Source organism: Amblyomma americanum, chromosome 2 (genome assembly GCF_052857255.1).
Source record: "Amblyomma americanum isolate KBUSLIRL-KWMA chromosome 2, ASM5285725v1, whole genome shotgun sequence".
Lineage (NCBI taxonomy): Eukaryota > Metazoa > Arthropoda > Arachnida > Ixodida > Ixodidae > Amblyomma > Amblyomma americanum.
In genome coordinates, this window is record NC_135498.1 from 215,961,561 (window position 1) to 215,985,195 (window position 23,635).

The 23,635-nt window shown below is 50.0% G+C and overlaps 1 protein-coding gene and 1 pseudogene across 1 annotated transcript; one reads left to right on the forward strand and one right to left on the reverse strand.

Annotated features, from left to right (window-relative positions):
• The first annotated feature begins 1,388 nt into the window (after positions 1 to 1,388).
• On the forward strand, positions 1,389 to 3,860 carry LOC144119456 (uncharacterized). Its single transcript, XM_077652065.1, has 4 exons — positions 1,389 to 1,468; positions 1,650 to 1,730; positions 1,843 to 1,923; positions 2,608 to 3,860. Exons 1-4 carry the CDS (start codon positions 1,441 to 1,443, stop codon positions 3,684 to 3,686), a joined length of 1,269 nt encoding a protein of 422 aa, XP_077508191.1. The 5' UTR covers positions 1,389 to 1,440; the 3' UTR covers positions 3,687 to 3,860.
• Positions 3,861 to 4,388: 528 nt separating this feature from the next.
• LOC144119457 (uncharacterized) lies at positions 4,389 to 7,902 on the reverse strand (annotated as a pseudogene).
• Between the last annotated feature and the right edge of the window lie 15,733 nt (positions 7,903 to 23,635).

Here is a 23,635-nt window from a genome sequence, read left to right on the forward strand (position 1 = left end):
TCAGCTAAACGTATGCACAAGTGCATGCTGGAACACAACTTGCATCGAACCTCAAGATAAGCGATGCGATGAACAGAACAAAACATAAGATAATCGCGCGGTTGAGATAACCGCTCTGAACGGCGCGGTTGAGATAACCGCTGTGAACGAACTGATTTCTGCTACAGTACTCGTTTGCACTCTGAACTGTGCAGCACTTAGGTTACATGAGCAGACGCTTTTAGGCTCTATCATTAGGGCAAGAAAACACGAAAAGTACAAAATACGCTCAGGCAAAAGGCTCAAAACCTGGTTTGCCTTCATCTTTCTACGGCTGAGAAAACTAAAAAGCAAACAGTACATATAGGGAGCACTCATTCCTGCAATCCTGAATGGACCATTTGCGGAAAAGTTTCTGCGCATGCGCGGCGACGGCGCAGCCAGCGCCCTCTATAGACGATTTGGTTTTGGTTGGAAAACACGAGCCGGCCGTGCAGTCCTACGCTGTAGTGCGGAGACTAATGTGAGCTCCTTGCCTCGCTTTTGCCGCGTGTATAAAAATGCCAGCCCACTGCGTGGCCTACGGTTGCACGAATTACTTCATTGAGAAAGGAAGCACGAAGTTCTACAGGTTCCCGTGCGTGAGGCTACGCGCCGAAAAGAGAGCGGCGTGGATAACGGCTGTGAGAAGAAAGAATGCAGATGGCTCGCCATGGGAGCCGAACGAACATTCTCGGATCTGCAGCTCGCATTTTATAACAGGTACGGCACTTTTAAACGCTTTTGTATAGGTTTGTACGATTAGAAACAACGTTCAATGCAGGACGGCCGTCAAAATTCGAGAACCATCCTGACTTCGTTCCAAGTGTGTTCAACTACGTTAGGAGTCCCGGTGATGCTGCTGTGCTTCGTCATAGCCGATGGCTGAAATGACATAAAGGTAAGCGCTACTTTTTCTATTGATTTCTCGCGGGGTCTAGAAATACCAACGCAGAACTGGGGAGCACGTGTAATGCATTGTTCGCGTCTCTTATTTTATGGTCGCTTTCATCGTCAATGGGATGAGTCTGTAAACGCTTGTCGTTGTGATTTGCAGTGGCTAGCGTAGTGCGGCCGTCACCTGTTGCGTGGTTTAGAGAACCCGCACGGCGAAAGCCGCGCAAATACCGCGTGTAGATTTATTACCCAGTCGATAAATATTGCCAATGATACCCGCGTTTATGAAGTGCTTTTAGATTACGAAGTTGGACATTTTCAAAATTGTGAACGCCAATGCAATGCCTTCATTGAAAATATTTTCAATGTATTTCTCTGACCTACAATATGTGGCTGCTGTAAATGTCTCACCCTCATTCCTTGTATTGAGCAGTATGTTTACTGCATAACCGCTGTTTCATGGTTGTAGGGGAACTTGAAACGCCAGCGCGTGCAGCAAAAAGACGTGTAGCTGCTCCTGATGATATGGCAGAGTTTCAGCAGCCTGCTAATGGTGAGCTTGCATTGCTTTGCAGACTGTAATACTCTAAGCTTTTGCCCATATTGTTTTGTGAACACTGTAGCTGCTTGTTGCACCTGGCCTTGCTTCTGCTGCAGTATACTCACATAGCACAGTCAATGTTATGCACGAAGGGTTTCTCCAGCTTCTGAGTGCCAGCTGTTGTTGCTTGCAGGGAATCTTGACATGGACACAAATGCGGCACAGGATAACAGAGTAGATGAGGACTCAGTGTCACTACAGTTGCCTGCCAATCGTGAGTTTTCACATGTTTGATCAGCCATTGCTGTTCTTGTGTGTCTGTGCTGGACCGAGAAGCCACCCAGGTTTTTCCAGGTTCTGAGTGCTAGCCATTGTCTTGCTCGCAGAAAATCCTGACGTGGCCACAAGTTCTCGGGACGTCACAACGGCTCAAGAGGACACAGCAGAGTTGCAGCAGCCTGAAAATGGTGAGTTTTCACGCGCTTTGCAGATTGAAATGCTTTTCTGAGCTTTTGCTCACACCATGGTGCGAACGCTGCGGCTGCTTGTTGCAGATGGCCTGCTTCTGCTGCAGTATACTCACATAGCACAGTCAATGTTATGCACGAAGGGTTTCTCCAGCTTCTGAGTGCCAGCTGTTGTTGCTTGCAGGGAATCTTGACATGGACACAAATGCGGCACAGGATAACAGAGTAGATGAGGACTCAGTGTCACTACAGTTGCCTGCAAATCGTGAGTTTTCACATGTTTGATCAGCCATTGCTGTTCTTGTGTGTCTGTGCTGGACCGAGAAGCCACCCAGGTTTTTCCAGGTTCTGAGTGCTAGCCATTGTCTTGCTCGCAGAAAATCCTGACGTGGCCACAAGTTCTCGGGACGTCACAACGGCTCAAGAGGACACAGCAGAGTTGCAGCAGCCTGAAAATGGTGAGTTTTCACGCGCTTTGCAGATTGAAATGCTTTTCTGAGCTTTTGCTCACACCATGGTGCGAACGCTGCGGCTGCTTGTTGCAGATGGCCTGCTTCTGCTGCGAGTAACTCATCAACTAGAGATTAATTATAGAGCTCTTTTGTTAGAGAGTGTGTTCTAGTGTGCTTTCAGAGGAAGCTCTAAAGTGCTTTACGTGCGCTTTTTTTTCTGTGCTGCTTGCAGGTATCAAGGAGCACACCTGGCCAGATTGCTGTTGTAAAGTCTGCGCACTTAACAGGGTGAAAGACTTGGAGCAGACAATAGGAGAGTCACAGAAGCTGATTCTCCGATTGCAGAATGAAAATGCGAAGCTCGAGATGCGGCTGGATGCAGCCATGTCAAGTTTTCTCTCCTTGAGTATGCTTGACACTCCGAAGAAGTGCATGTATTATACTGGGCTGCCAAATGTCGAAGTTTTTCACACTTTATTAGAATACCTTGCACCGCGTGCTAGGGAAATGATGTACTGGGGCTCTGATAAGAAGCAGAAGGATGACCCCCGGGGCAATCGAAAACAAAGTTATTTGGGCAATGAGTTTTTGATGGTGTTAGTACGGCTCAGGACAGGTATGCAAGGCCAAGAACTGGCTCGGAATTTCCTGACATCTGAAAGTCAAGTTAGCCGCACTTTCTCCACGTGGATCAACTTTTTACAACGAGAACTTAGGCACCTGACAACCTTCCCAACTCGAGAAGATATAGGACCCCACCTGCCTAACTCCTTCCACGATTTTCCCGACACTCGTCTTGTCCTTGATGCCACGGAGGTGAGAATACAGCGGCCCTCAGCAATGAATGCACAACGCCAAACTTTCTCTCCCTACAAACACTACAACACCTATAAGGTACTTATTGGCTGTACACCAGATGGGTACATCTCACATGTGTCGCGTCTATGGGGGGGTTCTAGCTCCGATAAAGCTATTCTGGAAGCCAGTGGCCTTCTTGACAAGCTGGATGCAGGTGACGCTATAATGGTGGACAAAGGCTTTACGTTCCCATACTTGCCACCAGGCATAAAAGTTTATCGGCCTCCATTTCGCGAGTCGCACCAAAAACAGATGCCTGCAAAAGCAGTAGATGAAACTAGGCGCATTGCTTCTGCAAGAGTGCACGTTGAAAGAGCCATTTCAAGAGTCAAAGGATTTCATATATTAGACAGGCCCTTTCCAATCTCAATGATTGATATCGCTGAGCAGGTTTTTGAAGTTTGCTGCCTCTTAAGCAATTTCAGGCTACCATTGATAAGAGAGACAGATTGATATGGGCACGAGTTGTCTGTTTGCTGAAGGAGGGCATTTTGAAATATGAGGGATATAATCGGCTAGAGCTGACAAAGGAACAAGGGAGGTGGAAGCCTCGGGCTGCTTACCAAAGTTTCGACATGACGACTTGCCTCCTCTTGTCGAAACGTTGGCAAGCACCCTGAAGTTTTCCCCTCGGTTGTTGACTTTGCGAGTGTCAAGAAGCTTTCTGCCTGCCCTCTCTCTACCACTGATCTGACAAAGTTAGGGAACAATGCTTTGGTAGCTGCAGGTGATGCAACAATAGAAATTTGTCTGCTGTTGGAATGCAGCATGCTTTCTGCCAGTTTGGCTGAAATTGATATAACCGGGGATACCGTTACGGTTAAATTTTTTTTCAATCTACTTTGCATTTATACGCATACTGTAATCACCGTTGTGCTGCAAGACGTTACGTTCGAGAACCCCTTTGCTGTTGAAATTAATCTCAAGCTTTTCAATACATCTCACAGCTATACGCCGCTTCAAACAACACATACCATACTTTCAGTCTTAAAATGTAATGTAACAAGCAGTCTACCTTTGCTACACTGTTCCTGACTATATTTGGGAACAAAAAAATTGTAGGACGCCTAAGCTTAGCCTTTAATTGTGGAATGCGACAGCATGTTGCAGCGCTGCCCGGGAATTATTTATGTATGCACCAGTACACAAAGACTTTTCACGAAGTCAGACCACAACGCATTCACTACGTCCCCTTTTATTCAGTTCGAACCAATGAGCCTACGTAGTGTTCTGTGCGTGCTCGCCTCACACACTGAAAGACCTGGATTCGATTCCTCGTATCTCCACAATTTCTTTTTTATTTGGAAGTTATCGTGTTGCAAAGCTGACACTGGCTGTTCTGCGACACGAGCTCCTTAACACTGCCGCATTAACCTGCCAGCTTCTTTCATCAAAACACGCATATAAAGTGCTCAAAACATTAAGTTTTGTTATTTATTTACAAAACTGCTGGTCTCCACTTAGACCAAAGCATGTGGGGAGTCAGTACAGTAGGAAGTTCAGAATAATTAGATGCGTCACAAACATTGAAATAAAGTGAACTACCCAATATTTTACAGCTAGAAGTTTCCAGGTTAGCAGAAAACGTAAAAGGTCAGAACAGTTGAAAATGAAGGCTGGAGTGAAGGCTCGAGTTCGAAAAGTATGCTTGGACATACGCTTGTGCCACGATTGTGAGGAGACATTTTGACAGTTCTATATTGCAACTCCTGAGACTGAAAAGTAAAAAAACACAAGATGAAATTCTTGTGCTCTAGATGAGAATGATGATAGGTAGTCTGGTGTGCTACTTTAATTTCTTTATTTTTATGCGCAGACCTCCAAGAGGTGTGCACACGTAATACCCGTCTGAATTTGCTGTGCGACACATACATGCCGGACGTGTACAGCCGTCCAAGCCTTTTGACTCTCCTTGTCAGAATCTCTGGTATCAGTGCATGCTTGCTGAAGTGCAGGAGTCCTGGCAGTAGCTCCCGATTCCAGAATTCTTCATTGAACTGTATTCTCTCTACATAGAGGTATGGCGGGTCTTCTGGCGTGTCTCCCTCGGTCCAGATGACAAGGTCGCACCAGTTATGGCCCGTAACTGCCATCTGGCCTTGAATTTGGTAAAAATAGGCATGGTCCCGCTTCAGCTCCACACCGTCTTCAGTTAGCCTGCAGCAGAAGTTTTTGTCTAGGCAGGCTTCTTCGCATGCCATACCTTTTTTGGAGAAGGGGCATTTAACCTCAAGTAGGCCTTCTTCTCCATCTAAAACAACAATCCTGTCTGGTGAGGCAGCTATGAAGGGGTACTGGTTATGGACATGAAGGCCAGTTTCCTGCACTGCTACACTCAAATCTTTAGCGTGCTGCAGCTTTACATAGGCTTCTACAGCATCTGCCTCGTGCTCTCTGCCATATGCAATCGCTTCAGACGTGGCTCTATTACAAGGGTACAGTAGTCCCTTTAGTAAACCATCTGGCTTGGTACAACGGCAGATCCTTTTAAAGAGTGATGCTGTTAGCCGGCCAACCCGAGCTGCATGCCACTTCTTGTTGGCAGCTTGGCCGACCGTTTCTTCGCATATATCATGCCTCTCTTCTCGGCTTAGTGGCTTGAGTGTCTGCATATATGACTGCACCTCAGTCGCTGAAGGCTCGCTCCAGAGGTCGTCGCTGTCTTCTATAGCCTTTTTGTTGCATGGTGGCCTTGTCTTGGCTTTGTCGGTGAGACACAAGTACCGGAGCGCTTGCAGGTCTGGACAGGCGGATGCTAGTTTTTTTCTGAGTGACTCAATGTCGTGGGGAGTAGGGAGTGGTGTAATGGGGCAGGGGTCATAATCGCGCTTCCGCTTCCCACGTGGAGGCTTGTTGACACAGTACTTTTGGAATTTGATTTCGACCAAGGGCTTCCTTGGAGCTGCCTTTTTTGCTGCAAATGAAGGAAAAATAGGCTGCTTCAGTTGTGCAACCAAATTAATTATAAACATGGCTGTTCAATACATGAGAAATTTGAGTTTATTGTGTCCGCTATGTTTGTTATTGAGTAAACAATGTAACACTGTTGAATAAATTGCCATGAGTGTATAAATAATCATGCAACTGTGCAGTTGTACATTTTGTGAAGGAAACAATGACGTGAACTCATGAAACAATGTGCTTTGTAGCTGTGGTCTATTGGTTTCAGCATCCACCTTATATACGGAACATCTTGGGGTTCAATCTCCGATGTTGCCATTCGTGCATGAATGAGACCAAGTTACCCCCCCCCCTTTTTCTGGTGCTTAGTTTCTCGAGGTGAAATGCATCTAAAACTGGTCTTTGACCCTGCATTGAGTTAACCAGTTTATGTGCACAGTTTAGCCAAGCTGCCCTTGTGCCATTGATATTTATCGTGATCATAATATGCATGCACTAAGAATTTTATAGCTACGAACCTAGTTGAAACACAAGGCTCTTAGTGTACAGCAAGAACGGCAACGTAGCATTATTGGAGATGTGAGTAGGTGGAATGGGTGCTATACCTTCAGCAGGGACTATCCACTTGCAAAGTACATCCGTGCAAGGCGGTGCATCTTCTGCCCTCGCAGCAGCACTGAACAGCAGCCCTGCCACATGTTGGCAGGTTTCGCTGAGTCTACAAGAGCAAAGAAACGCAATATTCACTGTTGCGCACAAAATCTCAGGCCAGCCATGTAACTGCAACGCGTTTCTATCTAAACTAAGCACGCGTTTTGCAACAGCGAGACTTGCACGTAATAAACACCGCGACAAGATACAAGGCGCAAAAGACGAAGCCGTTGATGAGGCCAGTAATACGCGCATTCAGGACGTTTCGAAAGTGGTGCTCCTGCTATATTTCGTGCTTGCTGCCAAGTGCACACAGCGCGGTCGTTCCAGAAGAGTTTTGCCATCAACGCACGCGCGTATTGGGTAAACACCGCATGAGATATACTAGTATAAACACTGACCATAGATGCTACAATGTCAAGCTCTGCTATCTGAACAGCGGGAGCACGGGAGAGCGCAACGGCGCAACCTCGCGTATACATCCGCGCATGCTCTCCAGCGGCCCGTTAGCGCGCAACGGGCAGTATCAGCACGAGCAGTATATGAGATAGTACAACGGGTCGTTTACTAATCAGTAAAGTGCACCCAGCGGCAAAAGGGTGCTGTACGAAGTTAGCAAAAACTCCTGCCTTATAAAGAAAGCGTAAACATAAACATCTGTGCGCGTTAGAACTGCACCCTATTATACTGTTAAACTCGCTCGCGCATAGGCGCACATTCATGCACATTTTCATTAAGTCATTCGGCGTTCCGCACTAGAGAGACACACGTTTATAAACAAAATATCTCACCCAGCAACACAATCGCAGTGCGCTCCAACGATGTGGCCCGTACCAACGACGAACCATGCCGTTGTCACGTAAACACCGGTCTTCATAGACGGTGCGCACGCCGCTCTCATCAGACCTAGTTCATCGTCAGCTGTTTCAAGGTTCACCTTCAAGTTTTTCACGTAACCTTCCTCCTTGAAGGACCAGCCGCGATGAGCCTGGCGAACAGTTTAGGTAGCAGAGTGCAGGTACTGCCACACGTGCTCGTTTCCCACGCTACAACGCGAAAAATCTTCGCTCCACCCCGTTTCTTGGAACGAAAATGGGATGTTTTCCTCTTCTATCATCGTCTTTGGCTGGCAAACGCACGTTTCCGGCAAATAAACGGCACTAAAACAACAAAACAAGTGCACGCCAGCTGCCGAACGCTGCCTCTCACATGCTCGCTCAAAGAACCCCTTTCCAACCAAAAGTGCCGATGGAGCTTCCCCGTTTGCACGACAGGGGGCGCTCGCTCTACCTGCGGACCCCTCGCAAAAGTTGAGCGGCTGATTAGTTCCGCCTCTCCCGGACATGTGCCCAAAGCCAGGGAAGCGCTTGGCAAGCTTAAGTCGAGAGGGGCACTTTTTCCTCTCATGGTTCCCTGCAGGTGTCCCAAAGGGCGGTTTGCGTGTCCCCCTCCCACTCGCGCGCGTTCGGTGGCGCCCTTTTGTCTGGTGGCCGCGCAGCCTTCTCTGCACCCCACTCTGCTCGTCACCTTTCCCAGAACTACTCCTAAGGTGCTCCAACAGTGACGGAAGTGGCTTCCGCACTGCAAAGGGACGCGTAGTCAAATTGGCTTTTATACGACGCCTCCGAATTCTTGAGAGCCGCGGTGTCAGTTTCGGGCAGTTACGTGGTTGGCTGGCCCGCAAGCGTACCAGCGTCTTGATCCGCGCCCTTTTCTTCTTAGCGCGACTGCTCAAATTAGTTTTCTTTGAGCGCCGTCGCTTTTTCGAAGCAGCCCTAGCGGCTTTCTTCCGCGCGCCCGCGCCTCCAGTTATCGCGGTGCCGTCAAGTGCGAAGCTGTCGGCCATCGCCGCAACATCAAAACTTAACCCATCAGTTCCCAAAGGCTTGTAGCGTGCGCGATTTTCCTTGCCTTGCAAATCACCCTGAGCCCTGCTGTCAGTGCCAGGTAGCAGCTCTTCGGAAATTTCGGACACCTCTGCGATTATGTGTGGGCTCGGTTCCTTACTTTCTGGCGATCTGTCGCGGGCCGCTGCCACTCTGCCGTCGCCTAGCTTCAAAGAACCGTTCTCGGGTGTCTCACCAGCTGCGTTCTGATGAGATTTTTCGCAGCCTGCCTGAGCCACGACATTCCCTTTCAAAGTGGCATGGATCTGGGGGCTTGAAATTGCCCGCTGAAACATTTCTTTATTGCCAGCGTGCCCAACCAAACCATCGCTGGTCCCTTTGCAACGGTTGGCGGGGCCGCAAGCCTTTTCCTCAGCTGAGCAAGGCGGAAATTTGGGCGAGTTGGTAAGTGTTCATTTTCGCTCTCAGCGCAACACGAACGGGACACAAGACGAAGGACTAGCACAAACAGGCGCTGTTTGTGCTAGTCCTTCGTCTTGTGTCCCGTTCATGTTGCGCTGAGAGCTAAAATTTTCCTCAGCTTTTGGCACGCTATGAGATCGAGTTTCATTTAACTCTTCTCCCGTCTCAGTGAGTGAGACCGCTGTAACTGCACCGTCCTTTGATGCTGTGGCTACCTTATCCGAAGGTAAAGGGGTTTCCTCCATTGGCGAATGCGGCGCGTCTCCCACTGATACAGCAGCAACATCTGCCAAGTGTGGACTACCTTCCTCTGTGCCGCACTTGCAGGGCCGCTCTACAGCTGCGCACTCTACCTCTTCGCCACCGTCGTCCGGACCTCCCGCATTATCGAGCCATTCTAAAACGTCGGCTTTAAACTGGTAGCAAAATCGAAGTACGACTTGCGACCTTTATAATCGCACTTTTTCTGGAGATCCAGCGGTGACAGCCGATTCTTTCTCAATAAAAACCTTGAGCTCATCGTAGCTGTCTACGTTCCCGTCTAACAAATCTTTGACCATTGCAGACGTTTCGCTGGAAAAAAAAGCGACCAACACCTGTGCCCAACCATTCCGTTCAATGCGCTTTTTCTCGCAGATGCTCTCAAAATCCGCCAAATACTTCGCCATATCCTCGGCGATCACGAAAGGCCGCAGCCGGTCGCTAGAGTTCTGACGGTTAGTCTCAAGCAGAACCGATAACGTTCCATCCCTCTCGAAACTCATCCGCAGCGCTTCAAGCTCCAAGTCCAACAGCTAGTCTCATTGTGCGAGCATGCTGCTGTCTTGCTGCTGCTTCGCGAGCAAGGCGTTTTTCGGACTCCTTTTCCTCCTCGCGACGTTTCTCTTCCTTTTCCTCCTCGCGACGTTTTTCTTCCCTTTCCTCCTCGCGACGTTTTTCCTGCTGCTCCCACAGTTCATTGATATCCGCCCAGGCCTCTTCGGCTTCCTCAGCCGTTACGTCCTCAGTCCTCATGACCTCAAGGATCGCATTCTTTCTTTTTGCTGAGCCCAGCTCAATGCCCAACTCCTCACAAATTTGGAGAAGTTCTTTGACCTTGTACTTCTCCATCGTTCACACTGTCCTCTTGCTGTTTACCCTTTTTGAATATACTTGCCGTACTCTACAATAACGTTACTAGTAAGACACGCGCAATTATTACACACACTGCCCTGTTTACACCCTCAGCATCCCTTGGTTTTCAAAACACTCTTACTAGGCTTGAAACACACAAGGTTAACGCAATGCTACACCAAGTCCTTCTCTAAGCTACTATAACCTGTGTCAGAGAGTCTGGTGTTTGAGGTAAACTTCAGGCACTCACCGCGCCGAGGTAGCTGATGCCGGTCAATCTCGTAGCTGCCATCCAGTGTTGTGACTTTGAGGTGGTCCCGTAACGCTCGCCACCCGTATTGTGACAGAGCGTCGCCAGCTCTCTAGTCGGTAGCGAAGACTCCGAGTCAGGCGTCGATGAGAACAACAAAATGGATTTTATACATTATGTACAGAGCATTATACAGGACGAGATCGGCACAGGGGCCGAGAGCTAGCAGCAAACGCGACAGTTCTCGCACGGTGACGTCCGGCGAGGCTCCAACGCGTCACACATCACACTCCACTCGGGAGCGGCACACTCAGCACGAGCTCGGAAGATCAGAGTCCGGAGTCCTCTCCAGGCGGCAGCGTTGGGGCTTATATAGCCCCAACGCTGCCGCCTGGAGAGGCGTCACACATGCCCGCGCATGCGTTCTGCTTTAGTGGCTTTTTCGCACCTTGTTTTGTTATCTCATTCTTTCTTTCTTTTTTTCTTTTTCCATGGTATATCACCCCACCCTTCGGCCTTTATAAGGTGTGGCCTTCCGCCAATAAAGCCAGTTGACAGTTTGCGCTTGTGTGTGTGTGTGTCGCCTTTCTCGTGTGTCGTTTTATTTGCGCAAAAGAACATTTCTAGATCAAGACACACAAACGGACCAATAAAAATCGAGTACTTGACAGCCGTCCTAGAGGTCCAACCAGCGACCGCGCTGGCCACCCGCTTCAAGTTTGCCGCGCGCGGTGACTACCAGGGGGAAAGGGAACCGGCGCCTGGCTGTCTAGCAATGCTACAACACGTTTGGACATGTTGCTCGCCGATGCTTCTCCATAAGGCGCCGCTAGCTAGCGGCGCAGCATCATAGCTTGTCCAGGGAGTGTTAGGGTGCTGTTGCCTTGCGGCGCAGCACCGGGCTAGTCCAAGGGGCCTGTCCAAGGGCGTTCGCAGGAGAATATGTGCAACTTGTAAATGTGGAAACCGGGCTGGTTGTCCGGGCACAACACCCTCTACAGTTTGGTAAGCCCGGACATGATGGACGCGTATAACGCCGCCACGGTTGTCCCGCTTAGGCCCCAGGTCCCTGCTCATGACACCGGCTGCGGAGGAGCGTCCACGTTCGGCTGCCGTCATTTTGGCCTCTGAATCCTGCCGTATGGTTCGCGCAAGTGGAGGCTGTGTTCGATCTTCGGCGCATCACTTCACAACGCGCGAAGTATCTTCACATCGTGTCGACCCTCACCCCTGAGGTAATGGACGAGTTTGACGACGTTTTGAAGACGCCCGACCCTTCCTCTCCGTATGATCACTTCAAGGCCCGGAAAACCATCTCGGAGCACAGCCGCCTGCAGCAGTTGCTTAACACTGGGAACCTTGGCGACCTTCGACCATCTAAGTTACTCCATCGGAAGCGACAGCTGCTCGGCGATCGCCCACAGGACGTCAACTGCCCGCTACTCCGCGAGCTGTTCCTTCCCGCGAGCGCCTACTCCGCGAGCGCCTGCCTCAGAACTACGTGGTCTTCCTGGCTGCAGCAGGTGATGATAGCTTGGATAAGCTCGCGGGGTTGGTTGACCGTGTCTCGGACTAATCTGGCTTGCGTTCGGTGGCTGCAATTCCTTCCGCCGCGTCGTCCACTCTCGTCGACCAGCAGTCAAGCCTGGAGGCTAAAATCGACCACCTCGCGAGCACTGTTGCCGCACTGCAAGCGTCGCTTCCTCGTCGCTGCCAGCTTTCTTCTCATCAAGGATTGCGCCATTGTTCCAGTTCCAGTCATCGATCAAGCCCAGCTCGTGACGAGTTCTGCTGGTACAATCTCAAGTTCGGCGCCGCTGCCCGCCAGTGCCGGAAGCCTTGCCTATGGTCGGGAAACGCGCTAGCGAGTCACTGATGGCGGCTGGTGACTCTTGCTCTACATCCAGCCGCCTACTGTACACGTGAACAGAAAACTGGGCGAGTTGGAATGTATTCATCTTTGTATTCATATTGAACATCGAAGGTCAGTAAAAGGGGCAGTTTCGTCGAACCTTGCTGTGCACTGCCGAAAATGTAAAGACTGTTTCCCCCATTTGGACAGGACAAATATCTTGTTTAGTCACCCAGACCGCACCTGCAGCGAGTTAGTTGAAGCATTTCTGATAAGGCAGGAGTCTGAATCTTGTGTCGCTTCGCCTTCTATCAATCTGGTGGAAAAAGAGATTCACGCTCTTGGGGAATGTGTGGCGACAGGGTGATAGCTGAGTGCATGTCATGTGTTAAGATTGCTGTTGTGCTTTGTTAAAATGAGGCGATTAACCTCCCACTGCGCGCACGTACGGTTTACGGACTATCGCGATTTTATGTTCTGGGTTTTTTGTTTTTTTCGGTTATTGTTTTGGTGCCCATATATCTAACCTTTCTAAAATAAAAGTTCAGTTGTTAGAAAAGCGCTCGTGTCGTCTCATGTTTCTTCCTCTTGTCCTGTGTTTCGCGCTGCTTAAAGATGAATACTGTACACGTCATCGACAGGATCTCGGGATGCCGCTTCCTCTTGGACACCGGTGCACAGGTTAGCGTCGTGCCTGCCTCCCGCCTTGATCGGCGACGCGCTGCGCAAGGATCGCCTTTGCAGGCGGTCAACACCTCCCAGATCGCTACCTACGGACAGCGCCCAGTCACCCTCCGTTTGGGCTTACGCCGCACATTCCGATGGATTTTCATTATCGCGGACGTGCGGTTTGCCATCCTCGGAGCGGACTTTCTTGCCATTTTTGGCCTGGCTGTCGACCTTCGTCCTCGTCGACTGGTGGACCACACGACTCAGTTGTCTGTGAACGGCGTCCTCGCCCCGGTCGCCACCCCCATCCTCCAAGCCGCTCCGCAGCTGACGTCGTCCGCCTTTGCTGCGAATCTGGACGATTTTCCCGCCATAACTCAGCCCAGCAACCTTGAGCTTCCCGTCTGTCACACCGTCACGCACCAAATAGTCACAACGGGCCCATCAGTGTTCAGCCGACCGCGCCGCCTTGCTGGCGACCACCTCGTCACTGCCCGCCGCGAATTCGACCATATGCTGCAATTGGGCATCATTCGGCAGTCCTCCAGCAGTTGATCTTCGGCGCTGCATATGGTTCCGAAACGTGACCCCGGCGATTGGCGCCCCTGCGGCGACAATCGTGCCCTTAACGCCCGCACTGTCCCGGATCCATATCCTCTCCTTCATATTCATGACTTTGCGGCCGACCTGCATGGCATGACCATATTTTCCAAGACTGATTTGGTGAAGGTCTACCATCACATGCCGATGGAGCCTGCAGACATCCCTAAGACTGCAATCGTAACACCGTTTGGCCTCTTCGAGTACGTCCGTATGTCCTTTGGTCTGCGAAACGCTACTCAGATATTCCAACGCTTAATCAACGAGGTCAGTCATGGAAAATGAAAATGGAAATTGGTTTTTGCGGAAAGGAAATGGCGCAGTATCTGTCTCACATATCGGCGGACACCTGAACCGCGCCGTAAGGGAAGGGATAAAGGAGGGAGTGAAAAAAGAAAGAGGTGCCGTAATGGAGGACTCGGGAATAATTTCGACTACCTGGGGATCTTTAAATTGCACTGACATCGCACAGCACACGGGCGCCTTTGCGTTTCGCCTCCATCTAAACGCTGCCGCTGCGGTCGGGCTCGAACCCGGGAACTCCGGATCAGTAGCCGAGCGCCCTAACCAATGAGCCACCGCGGCGGGTCACTGGTGACCTCCGTTTTGTGTTCGCGTTTCGCGATGATCTGCTGGTTGCCAGTTCCTCGTCAGAAGAACATATGTTAGTGTGGGCAAATAAAAAAAGAAAAATGTTGCAACACTCTGAACACCTGCGTCTGCTCTTTTCACGCCTCGAAGAGCAAGGTCTCGTCATCAATCCGGCCAAGTGAGTTTTTGGCGTCGACGCCATCGAGTTCCTTGCAACCATCCCGTCATAGCGCAGGGAATTCGCCTTTTTGAGATCAAGGTGCGCGCCTTCCGCGACTTTCCTTCGGGAGTTCCTCGGCCTCCTGAACTTCCACCGATGTTTCTTTCCCGGCATTGCTCGCATTACCTGCCCCTCACCGACCTCTTAAAGTCACCGCATGGTCTTCGCACTCTTCCCGAGTGGACGTCAGCTGCCGAAAACGCATTCCAAGCCGCCAAGAACACCCTTGCCGACACCACGCTGCTCATGCGCCCGCTGGCCGACACCCCGTTGCGCCTAATCACCGACGCCTCTTGTGCAGCTGTAGGCGCCGTCCTGCAACAGCTTCAGGACGACTGCTGGTGCCCGCGGGGGTTTCTTCTTCCAGAAGCTCCAGCCCGCAGACAAGCGGTACAGCACTTTCGATCGTGAGTTGCTGGCTCTCTATATCGCTATTAGACACTTCCGTCACATCTTTCAAGGAGCCGTTTTTTATGTGCTCACGGATCACAAGCCCTTAACTTTTGCTTTTCGTGTAAATCAGAGCTCATATACTGCACGAGAGATACGGCACCTTAGTTTTATTTCTGAATTTACGGTGGATATAAGAGGCATCGAAGGACCCGTGAACAGTGCCACCGATGCGCACTCCCGTGTCGCTGCTCTTGAATCAAGCGCGCTTGACTTCGCAGCGCTGGCTGCCGCACAGGCATTAGACAGTGAGCTTCAAGCCCTTCAGCCCAACCCTGGCTCTTTTAACTTGTCGCCGGTGCCCCTGCCGTTTTGCTCAGGCACCATCGTGTGCGATGTTTCCAGTGGTTCTCCACGGCCTTTTGTACCCACCGCGTTCCACCGCCAAGTCTTCGAACAGCTGCACAACGCAAGCCATCCCAGCATTCGTGCTACGCAGCGGTTCGTGACGTCTAGGTTCGCCTGGACAAACGTCAACCGAGATGTGCGTCGCTGGGTTCGTGAGTGCTTGCAAAATAACGCGTCACACGCGGTCGCCTCACCACCCTTTCCGCCCCCCCCCCCCTCGACTGTCGTTTCGACCATGTGCACGTCGACATTGTTGGCCCTTTTCCACCATCACGAGGTTTCCAATACATCATTAGGTGTGTTGACCGCTACACACGGTGGCCCAAAGCCTTTCCGCTGCCCGATATCACGGCGTGTACAGTGGCGTCCACTTTCGTCAGTGGATTTCCCGTTTCGGCGTTTCGGCTGCCCCACGCTAGTGACGACGGATCGTGTCCGCCAGTTTGAGTGCGCCTTGTTTCGCGTCCTGACATCTCTGCTTGGCGTGCGCCATGTTTACACCACCGCGTATCATCCGTCCGCGAACGGCATGGTATAGAAAGCTTGCACCGACAGCTGAAGGCTGCCCTTGTTGTACGCGAAGCTCGCACCTCTTGGCCCGATTCCATTCCTCTGGTGCTCCTCGGCCTTCGATCAGCCTTTAAAGAAGATCTGCAGTGCACGGCGGCCGAAATGGTTTACGGGACTACCGTCCGTTTGCCAGGCGAGTTCTTTGTTTCGGCTGGCAGCGAGGACATCTCTCCGCCTGCATACGCTGAACAACTACGCCTGCTCTTCAGGCGCCTGCAACCCGTCCCCACAGGTTCATCGACTTCAAAGTCTTCGTGAGCAGAGACCTCGCCACGTCCCCGCATGTCTTTGTGCGTCGAGACGTCATCAACCCTTCACTCACCCCTCCGTATACGATGGCCCTTATCCCCTCCTGCAGCGGGGTGAGAAAACTCTGAAGCTGTCCGTCGATGGACAAGAAGTTGCCGTCGACAGCGTGAAACCCGCCTACATCGCGCATGTTTCTGTTCCAACTCGCCAACACAAAATCCCAAGCCCCACTTCTTCCACTGACTTGGTCCGCGCCGTCAGCAAACATGTCTCATGGGTGCCCCGCTGTTGACTGCCGTTTGGCAGTGCTTGTTGTTGTTGCCTTGGTCACATGGCACATACCCACGACGGGGGATTGGCCAGGGTTCATTGCGGATACCCCATAAAATAGGAAAAACTGGAGTCAAGCAAAAGATTGTACCTTGGGTGAAATTTCAGAGTAAATTAAAAGAAAAAGAAGAAACAAAATATCGGGAGAGAATATTTGAGAATTAAATAATGAAATATAAATATGAAAATACCGAAATGCTTTTTTGAATGAGGAAATTTTCTGGAAACATTTAGCAAGGGAATCTGCCGGTAGCTGTTATATAATTGTGTAGGTATTCATAAACTTGATACAGTGCAAAACCCCTGGCGTTCGCGCCGAAAGAGAGGAGGAGAGGAACCGACAAGGTGAGACCCAATTTTGTAATGGGAATTTCTATATGTGTTCTCCTCTGATGTGCAAACCTCCGGCAAGAGAGTAAGAAATGCTCCAATGTCTCTACTTCGCCACAAGCCGCACAGAGGTTTGTGGGACTGATCCCGCATCTACATAAGTACAGATTTAAACGGGGAATCCTGTAGCGCATGACTGTCATCGTTACCTCCCACTGCCGGGTTTTACACGCACGAGTCTTCCATGGGTCCATGAGATGTTGATAGTCGACAGTAGAGAGTAAGGGATCGTTGCATGCGGCGGTTATAAACTGAAAACGCTGAAATCGAGTCATTCCAAAGAGAACAAGATTAGGGACGCTACTGACAACTGGTGCATTTAGAGCTGCTTTTGCCAAAAAGTCTGCTGCTTCATTTTGTAAAATACCGCAGTGGCCTGGTATCCAAACGAAGCACCCCTCTTTCACCCATCCAGGAAGAAAAAAGTTTAGTGAGCGTCTCACAAAAGCGTCTCGTGTGGACTCCAGCGCCAGCAAAACAGAGACAATCTGAGAGGAGTATCACCTGAGAAACAGTTGTGGGAATTGCCAAAGCGGCCAGCCCCAGAGCCATAAACTCTTCTAGAAATATGGTTGTGTATGCCTTCCTGTCGACCCCAGACGCATTTGTAGCAATTACAGTATGTTGCGGGTACTGGGCAAGGTGATCCAAGAGGATTCCAGTTAATATCCTTTCAGGCCGATGCTTCGCATTAGGTGGGAAAATGAAATCAAAAGCAATATCCACAGGGAACGCTGCCCAACCAACTCTGCATATAAACTTGAGATCCACACCAATATTGGATAACGGATTCTGAGTAAATACAACCTGACGTAGGCGGAACCTTGGCCAATGAGGAGGGAGAAAAAGGGCAGGGTGGGAGACGAAAGTAGGAGTAGCCACACCAGGAGCCGGCTCAAATCCTCGCAAAAAAATTCCTGACAGTTAACAGGTAAAACCGGGAGGTAAGGTCGGAAATATGAGCCTCCAAGTACAGAACTGCGGTAGAAACTGATGGAGGGAGACCTAGGCAGAGGCGCAGTGCGCGCCTTTCTAGCAGCAGCAACGGATGAAGCTTATATTTAGGGGAGCCAGAAAAAAGTATGCAGCCAAATTCTAATATTGGTCTTACATAGGCGTTGTAAAGAAGTACAAGCGCATCCCGGCGCATACCAAATTTCCTATTACTTGAACTCGTATTTTCTAGCGCTTAGTGAACGCAAGGGACAAGAACACAAATACACAGGACGTACGCTAGTCTTCAACTGTCGTTTATTCGGAAAAAAAACATTCAATATAAGACGTCTCAATTGCTGATATTCACACACGCGCAGTAGCAACGCCACGTTTCACGAACAATTCTTTTTTTGATAAACAGATGGGGTGCTGACACATTTTGAACCTTCTTTATCAATGCACATAGCTTCGAAAATTTCCCGTTCCGGTTGCGTTTTTAGTGTTCCTAGAATGCTTTTTTCATGCAAGATTGGTGTGCAGGGTACAGGGTCAGGGTCGCCAGGGTACCGTTCGATGAGACAGCGTTTGCAGTGCACCGCGAGATTCCCTCCGCCGATATGGATTCTGTTGCCAAGCGGTGCTCTCTCAGCCTTTCATTAACGCATCTTCCTGATTGCCCAATATAAGCCTTGCCACTAGTGAGCGGGATTTTATAGACAACACCGATTTTGCATGATACGAACTTCCTTTGGTGGTCCGTAGTGCACATTGGCTTCCTTGCCTCGCTGTTCACGAGTGGGTACAAGCGCACTAGTTTCTTCGGGGCAGTCAAAACAAGATCGACGCCACACTTTTTCGCCACCTTTTTTTAGACGGTGCGACATGTGAACATACGGCATAGCCACAAGCTGAGTCCGCCGCTGGGGATCGTCACGGTTTTGTTGCCTCCCAGTTCTCAGTTCCTTCAGCAGCTTTTCCGCAACAGATGTCAGAGTTTCCTCTGGAAACCCGGCGTTCTCTAGGCGAAGCTTTTGCAGTCTCACACTTTCTGTGATGCAATGCTCGCACGACTTATTGAGAGCAGCGCGGAAGACATTCATGGCAATACCCCTTTTTACAAGTTCAGAGTGCGCCGATTGATAACTGAGAATTTCTTTTTTTGTTCTCGGCTGATACATCCAGCAAACACGTGCCTTTTCAAACCTAATGCATACATCAAGGAACTGCAGCCTCTTGTCGTTTGGGATTTCTGTTGTAAAGGCCAGACCCAGGCTACAGGAATTAAAAACATCGAGCACATTTTCCACCACACCGTTGGGTTTGTCAGACTGTGTTAGATTCGTTACTACAAGGTAGTCATCAACATATCTAAAAATGCGTTTAACTTTGTCAGTGTCAATCCGCACCACAATGCGTTGGTCAATGTATGCTAAAAAGACAGAACTAAGAACGGGGGCGATGCAGAACCCGATGCAAATGCCATCCTTCTGTACATATTCTGCACCTTCATGCTTTATGACAGTCGATGGCAGGTAAAATGAAACAAGGTTTAAAAAGCTTTCAATTGGCATGCCAGTAGAATTCTGAAATGACAAAGGGTTTCCACTTTCAATACAGTCGCGCAACGCAATCAAGATTTCCCCCTGCGGCATCGAGTGAAAAAGCTCCTTTACATCTACTGAAGAGGCAAAATTAACGTGCCTAGAATCTTCGTGGTTCTTAAGATAGTCCACTACTTCATTAGAATTACTAACCACAAACGGGTCCTCAGTTGTCAAGGGACTGAATTTCTCTTGCAAGAATCTAGAAAGAAGGCCTTGCCATGACCCTTTCTCCGTTACAGTTGTCCTCAGTGGCACATCCTCCTTATGTGTTTTCGCGGAGAAGAAAACGCTTAATCCCGCTTCCTTACTGGCACCTATCTGTTTGCCTAAATTATCCAGTCCCTTTTCTTTACATAACCTTGATGCCTGCTTTTTCGCTTTCTGGCTGGTCACCATCGGAGCTACAAAGTTCTTACTTAATGCCATTTTTACCTTTTCATTGTACACACCCTCATTCGCATGGGGCCGAGGGTTAACGCTTTTCGCAAGCACGCGATTCATTCCAAGGATTCATTTGCTGCAACGTTGTGTTTTCGATGTTTTTGTTGGGCGGAACCAGCGTGTTCCTTCGCGTTAACGCATCGCTGAGGTGCGCTAAAATGTCTTGCTACGTTGTTACGTCCCTCTCACAAGTCGGATGTTGCCGGTAGTTAGCAACGCCCTCCCCCCTCCCCGCCAACCCCCTCCCCTAGCAACCGGACATTGCCTAGAAGCAGGTGATCGCTGCGCTACAGTGTTCTAGAAGGGTGTAGTGGGTTCAGGGAGAGCCGGCGGGTGCGGCATCTCACGTCGACAGCGTGAGATGGCGCCACTGGAGCACTGGCTGTAAAGAACCCGCGACATACCCGCGATACGCGCTGCATTCGCAGCGCCGAGAAAGCTGTGTGCATCTGGTGTAACACCGAAAATCGGACGTCTGCAGCTCCAATGCATCTTTCTTAAAACCTAACTCTCAAGGCAAAGAGCCCGGAAAAGATGGAAAGGCGGACATGCCATAAGTTTGTGCGAAGATAAAGCCGACCCGACGAGTGCAGAGACAGAGCCGTCGTACGACGATCCGGTTGCATTTCTGAACGCAGACCTCAAAAACAGGGCAGAAGTAAAATTGTGGATGAGCAAATCTCTTAATTTTCCATAAAAATTTTCGATGCACGTCCAGACGCAATCACATTCACTGTTGAAGTTAGCTAAACAATTGCGGCACGCGTACTTACGCATCCTGAACAGAGAGATCCCAAATCGACGAGGCTTTATTTCATCAAGTTCAGCTTTTATTTTCCTAAGTACACATTCACTGAAATCTAGAGAGATAATTCCTGCTACGGTGATGCCATTAGTAGGCGGTTCCTGCAATGCGCGAAATTTCGTAATAAACATGTAAAAAAGAAAGTAGGGGAACTAATGGTAGCAAACAAGTTTATTGGTACAGTAAACGGGCAGCCACCTCTTTTTCAAGGCACTGCAAGAAAGATGGTTTAGAAGAACTTTTTGTTGGGCTAGATGGTGCATACTGTAAGAAAAGAACTGTAGCGCGACCAAGACGAACACAAGACAGAGGCACACAGGACTAAGGCACTGCTTACGGCTGCTACGAGAGAGGCACTATAGACAACGCTTATCTTCGTGAACAATTTCTTTTTCCGCCGTTCCTGTTGCGATTGGTTCAGCCCTTTTACATAAAAGTGCAGCCTTTTCAGACATAGAACTTCGTCAAACCTGTTGTGAGCGCATCTGCCTGCTGGCTGCAACCTAAGGCATAACGAAAATTTCCCTTCACAAGCAGCATTAAATCTACTATGCTGTCACTGCAGAGTTATTGCGACTGAAGAAAACAGGGAATATGTTCTCTAACTTCTTCACTGCCCGGAAAAGTTCTTGCGAAGGATACAACAACTCTCCCTTGTCACATATCACTGTGAACTCAGAATTTCTGCCTTCCTTATTGGAGCTTTCCAACAGAAAGGCTTTGCAGTGCTTGCAGTCATAACGTTTAAGAAACTTTCGGGCAACATACCCTGCCATATAATGTATAAGCCGGTCGTCGCTCTTCTGTTCTACATACTCTCTGTGCTCAGCAGAAATACTCTGAAGCATGCGCTCGGATGAAGCTAGGTTGCCTTTCTCGATGAGCTGGTCGATTGCAGCAACCCTGTCTTCTTTAGCAGGAGCATCGCACGCACACTGGAGATAACTTATTTCTCCACTACCTCTATTAAGGTCAGCAGTTCCTGAGCGCACTGTCTTGGCAAGATTGTAAAACGACAAGCTGTTGACGACAATTAGAAACTGTGTGGGGGTTGGGTGGTCGTTGGACCCGCAGGATTGCCTGATTATGCCAAACAAATTTTCCATTGGATCCTGGCTCAATCTGGATGTCATGATGTACTGGCAAATTCGACGTCTTTCCTCATCTTTCGGCACGGTAAACAACGACGGCTGCTTTCCTCTAGTCCACTTGTAGCCGGTTTGGCACCCGGGAGCAAAGCAGTGTCGTTGCTGTTGACGATTCAGCATTCCTACGTTTCACGAATGAAGAAGGCAGCCGGCGAAGCAAACTAAAATGATGCGCTGAAAAAACGGAGAACAGCCAAAGCCGCAAACCATGCGTGAACAAACGTACGAGAGGCAGCACATGGGCACCACCAACAGCCAGCCCACGCGACTACAGCGCCGCCGCTAACATCCGGGTCCCGTCCGCACTCACGGCCTCGCCGCAATGCATGGGGCGCGCCGGCTGCTGAACCCACTACCCCCTTCTAGAACACTATAGCTGCGCCGAGCACCGCGTTTGTCCGCGGTAGTACACCGTTTCGTGCGCTGCAGTTTCAGCCGTACATGTGGCGCCATCTGGGAGGCGCAGCGGGAAAAAAGCGGCTGTTCCGGTCAGACGCTGCCGCCGACGCTGTGCTCCTCTGACCTCGTCGTGGCTCTTCGTAAGAACAAGCTGGAAATGCCTCGTAAAACACCCACCTCGTTTACTGTTGCGTTTATGGCCATCAAACATGACTTCGGGTACACTTTTTTTTTCTGGGGGGGGGGGGGGGGGGACTGCGCATTTGTAATGTTTTTTTCCGGGACTGTGCAGTCACCGCACGACCAATCGCATGAATCGAGCGCAGTGGAAGCAGAAAGAACCACTGAGCTGTAAATTCAGATGGAGCTTTTAGAGCCACACTGTTTAGCACACATGCATGACTCGACGCCTCAGGGCAAGTCTTCAGACATGACCCGCGTTAATGAGCGAACGCGACGTCTGTCCGGCCTGCAGAACGCTTTCCTGTGACCTGTTGACTGTTTCCTGCTGTTCTCAGCGTTTGCTTCTGGGCAGTTTATCCTGCCGTAGACGCACGCCCTGGTAGCAAAGCTCATAGCGACAGTGCTTTCTTGCTTGCTTGCTAGGCGTTCGATCTGGATTCCCACAAGAACCAAAAGAAAACGCCCTTTGAAACAAGCAAGTCGATTTACTGCTGCCTCGATGAGTGCCATAATAGCTGCAAAAATGCCGCCGGGAAGCAGTTAAAGATTATGTTTTATCGTTTTTTCCTGGAAATCATACGAGTGCAAAACGAAACAGCGCTGCCGAGAGCAGTACGGCGTGCAGGGTAAACAGTCCAGCGTGGAGAAGCGATAGAGAAAATTGTCAAGTGAGAGCTGTGTACACAAAAAGTAAACAAATCTACACCGCGCACGCGTGAGTCTCAGGCACTGTCCGAGAACAAACTGCGCGAGCGACTACCATTGGCCTAATTTACAAAACATAAAAAGCACTGTATATACAAAGCAGCGTGTACGTAGCACCCTGTCGCTAAAAATCCAGCACGCGGCAGACTGCAAGCAGCCTGGGTGATGCACCCGACCGCATATCGTCCGAAGTAATTCACGCGCTGAGCGTTCACGTCACTGCGCGCAATACCTGGCGATGAGCAAGAGGGATTTCAAGCTCGATGTTTGTGCCGAGTGCTGGAAATGAACAGGCGGTGAAGAAACGAGCCGTAAAAGAATTAAACTCTCCTCAAAACTGAGCCTGCACATATCTCGAAGGTGTCCGCGGACATTGCTGCACTGAAAGGTTCACCGCACGCATCATGCACAGGCTTAGGGTCGGAGAATCTGTGACCGCGCGCACCAAACCGTTGTTTTTAAAAATGCGTCAACATTTCCATTCGTCCGAAAGCTACATCATCACGCGCTGATGATGTTAATTAAGACGGTCATGCATGCTGTTCTTTCCGGAGACTGCGCTCAAGCGTGACCCCGCGACCCCGCCGTCGTTTGGACCGAGCGAGCGAGAAACCAAAAAACAGCGGTGGTGACCAAACCTGCTGGTGGATACCGACGACGCTTTCAGAGCGACGTTGTAGTTGCACAT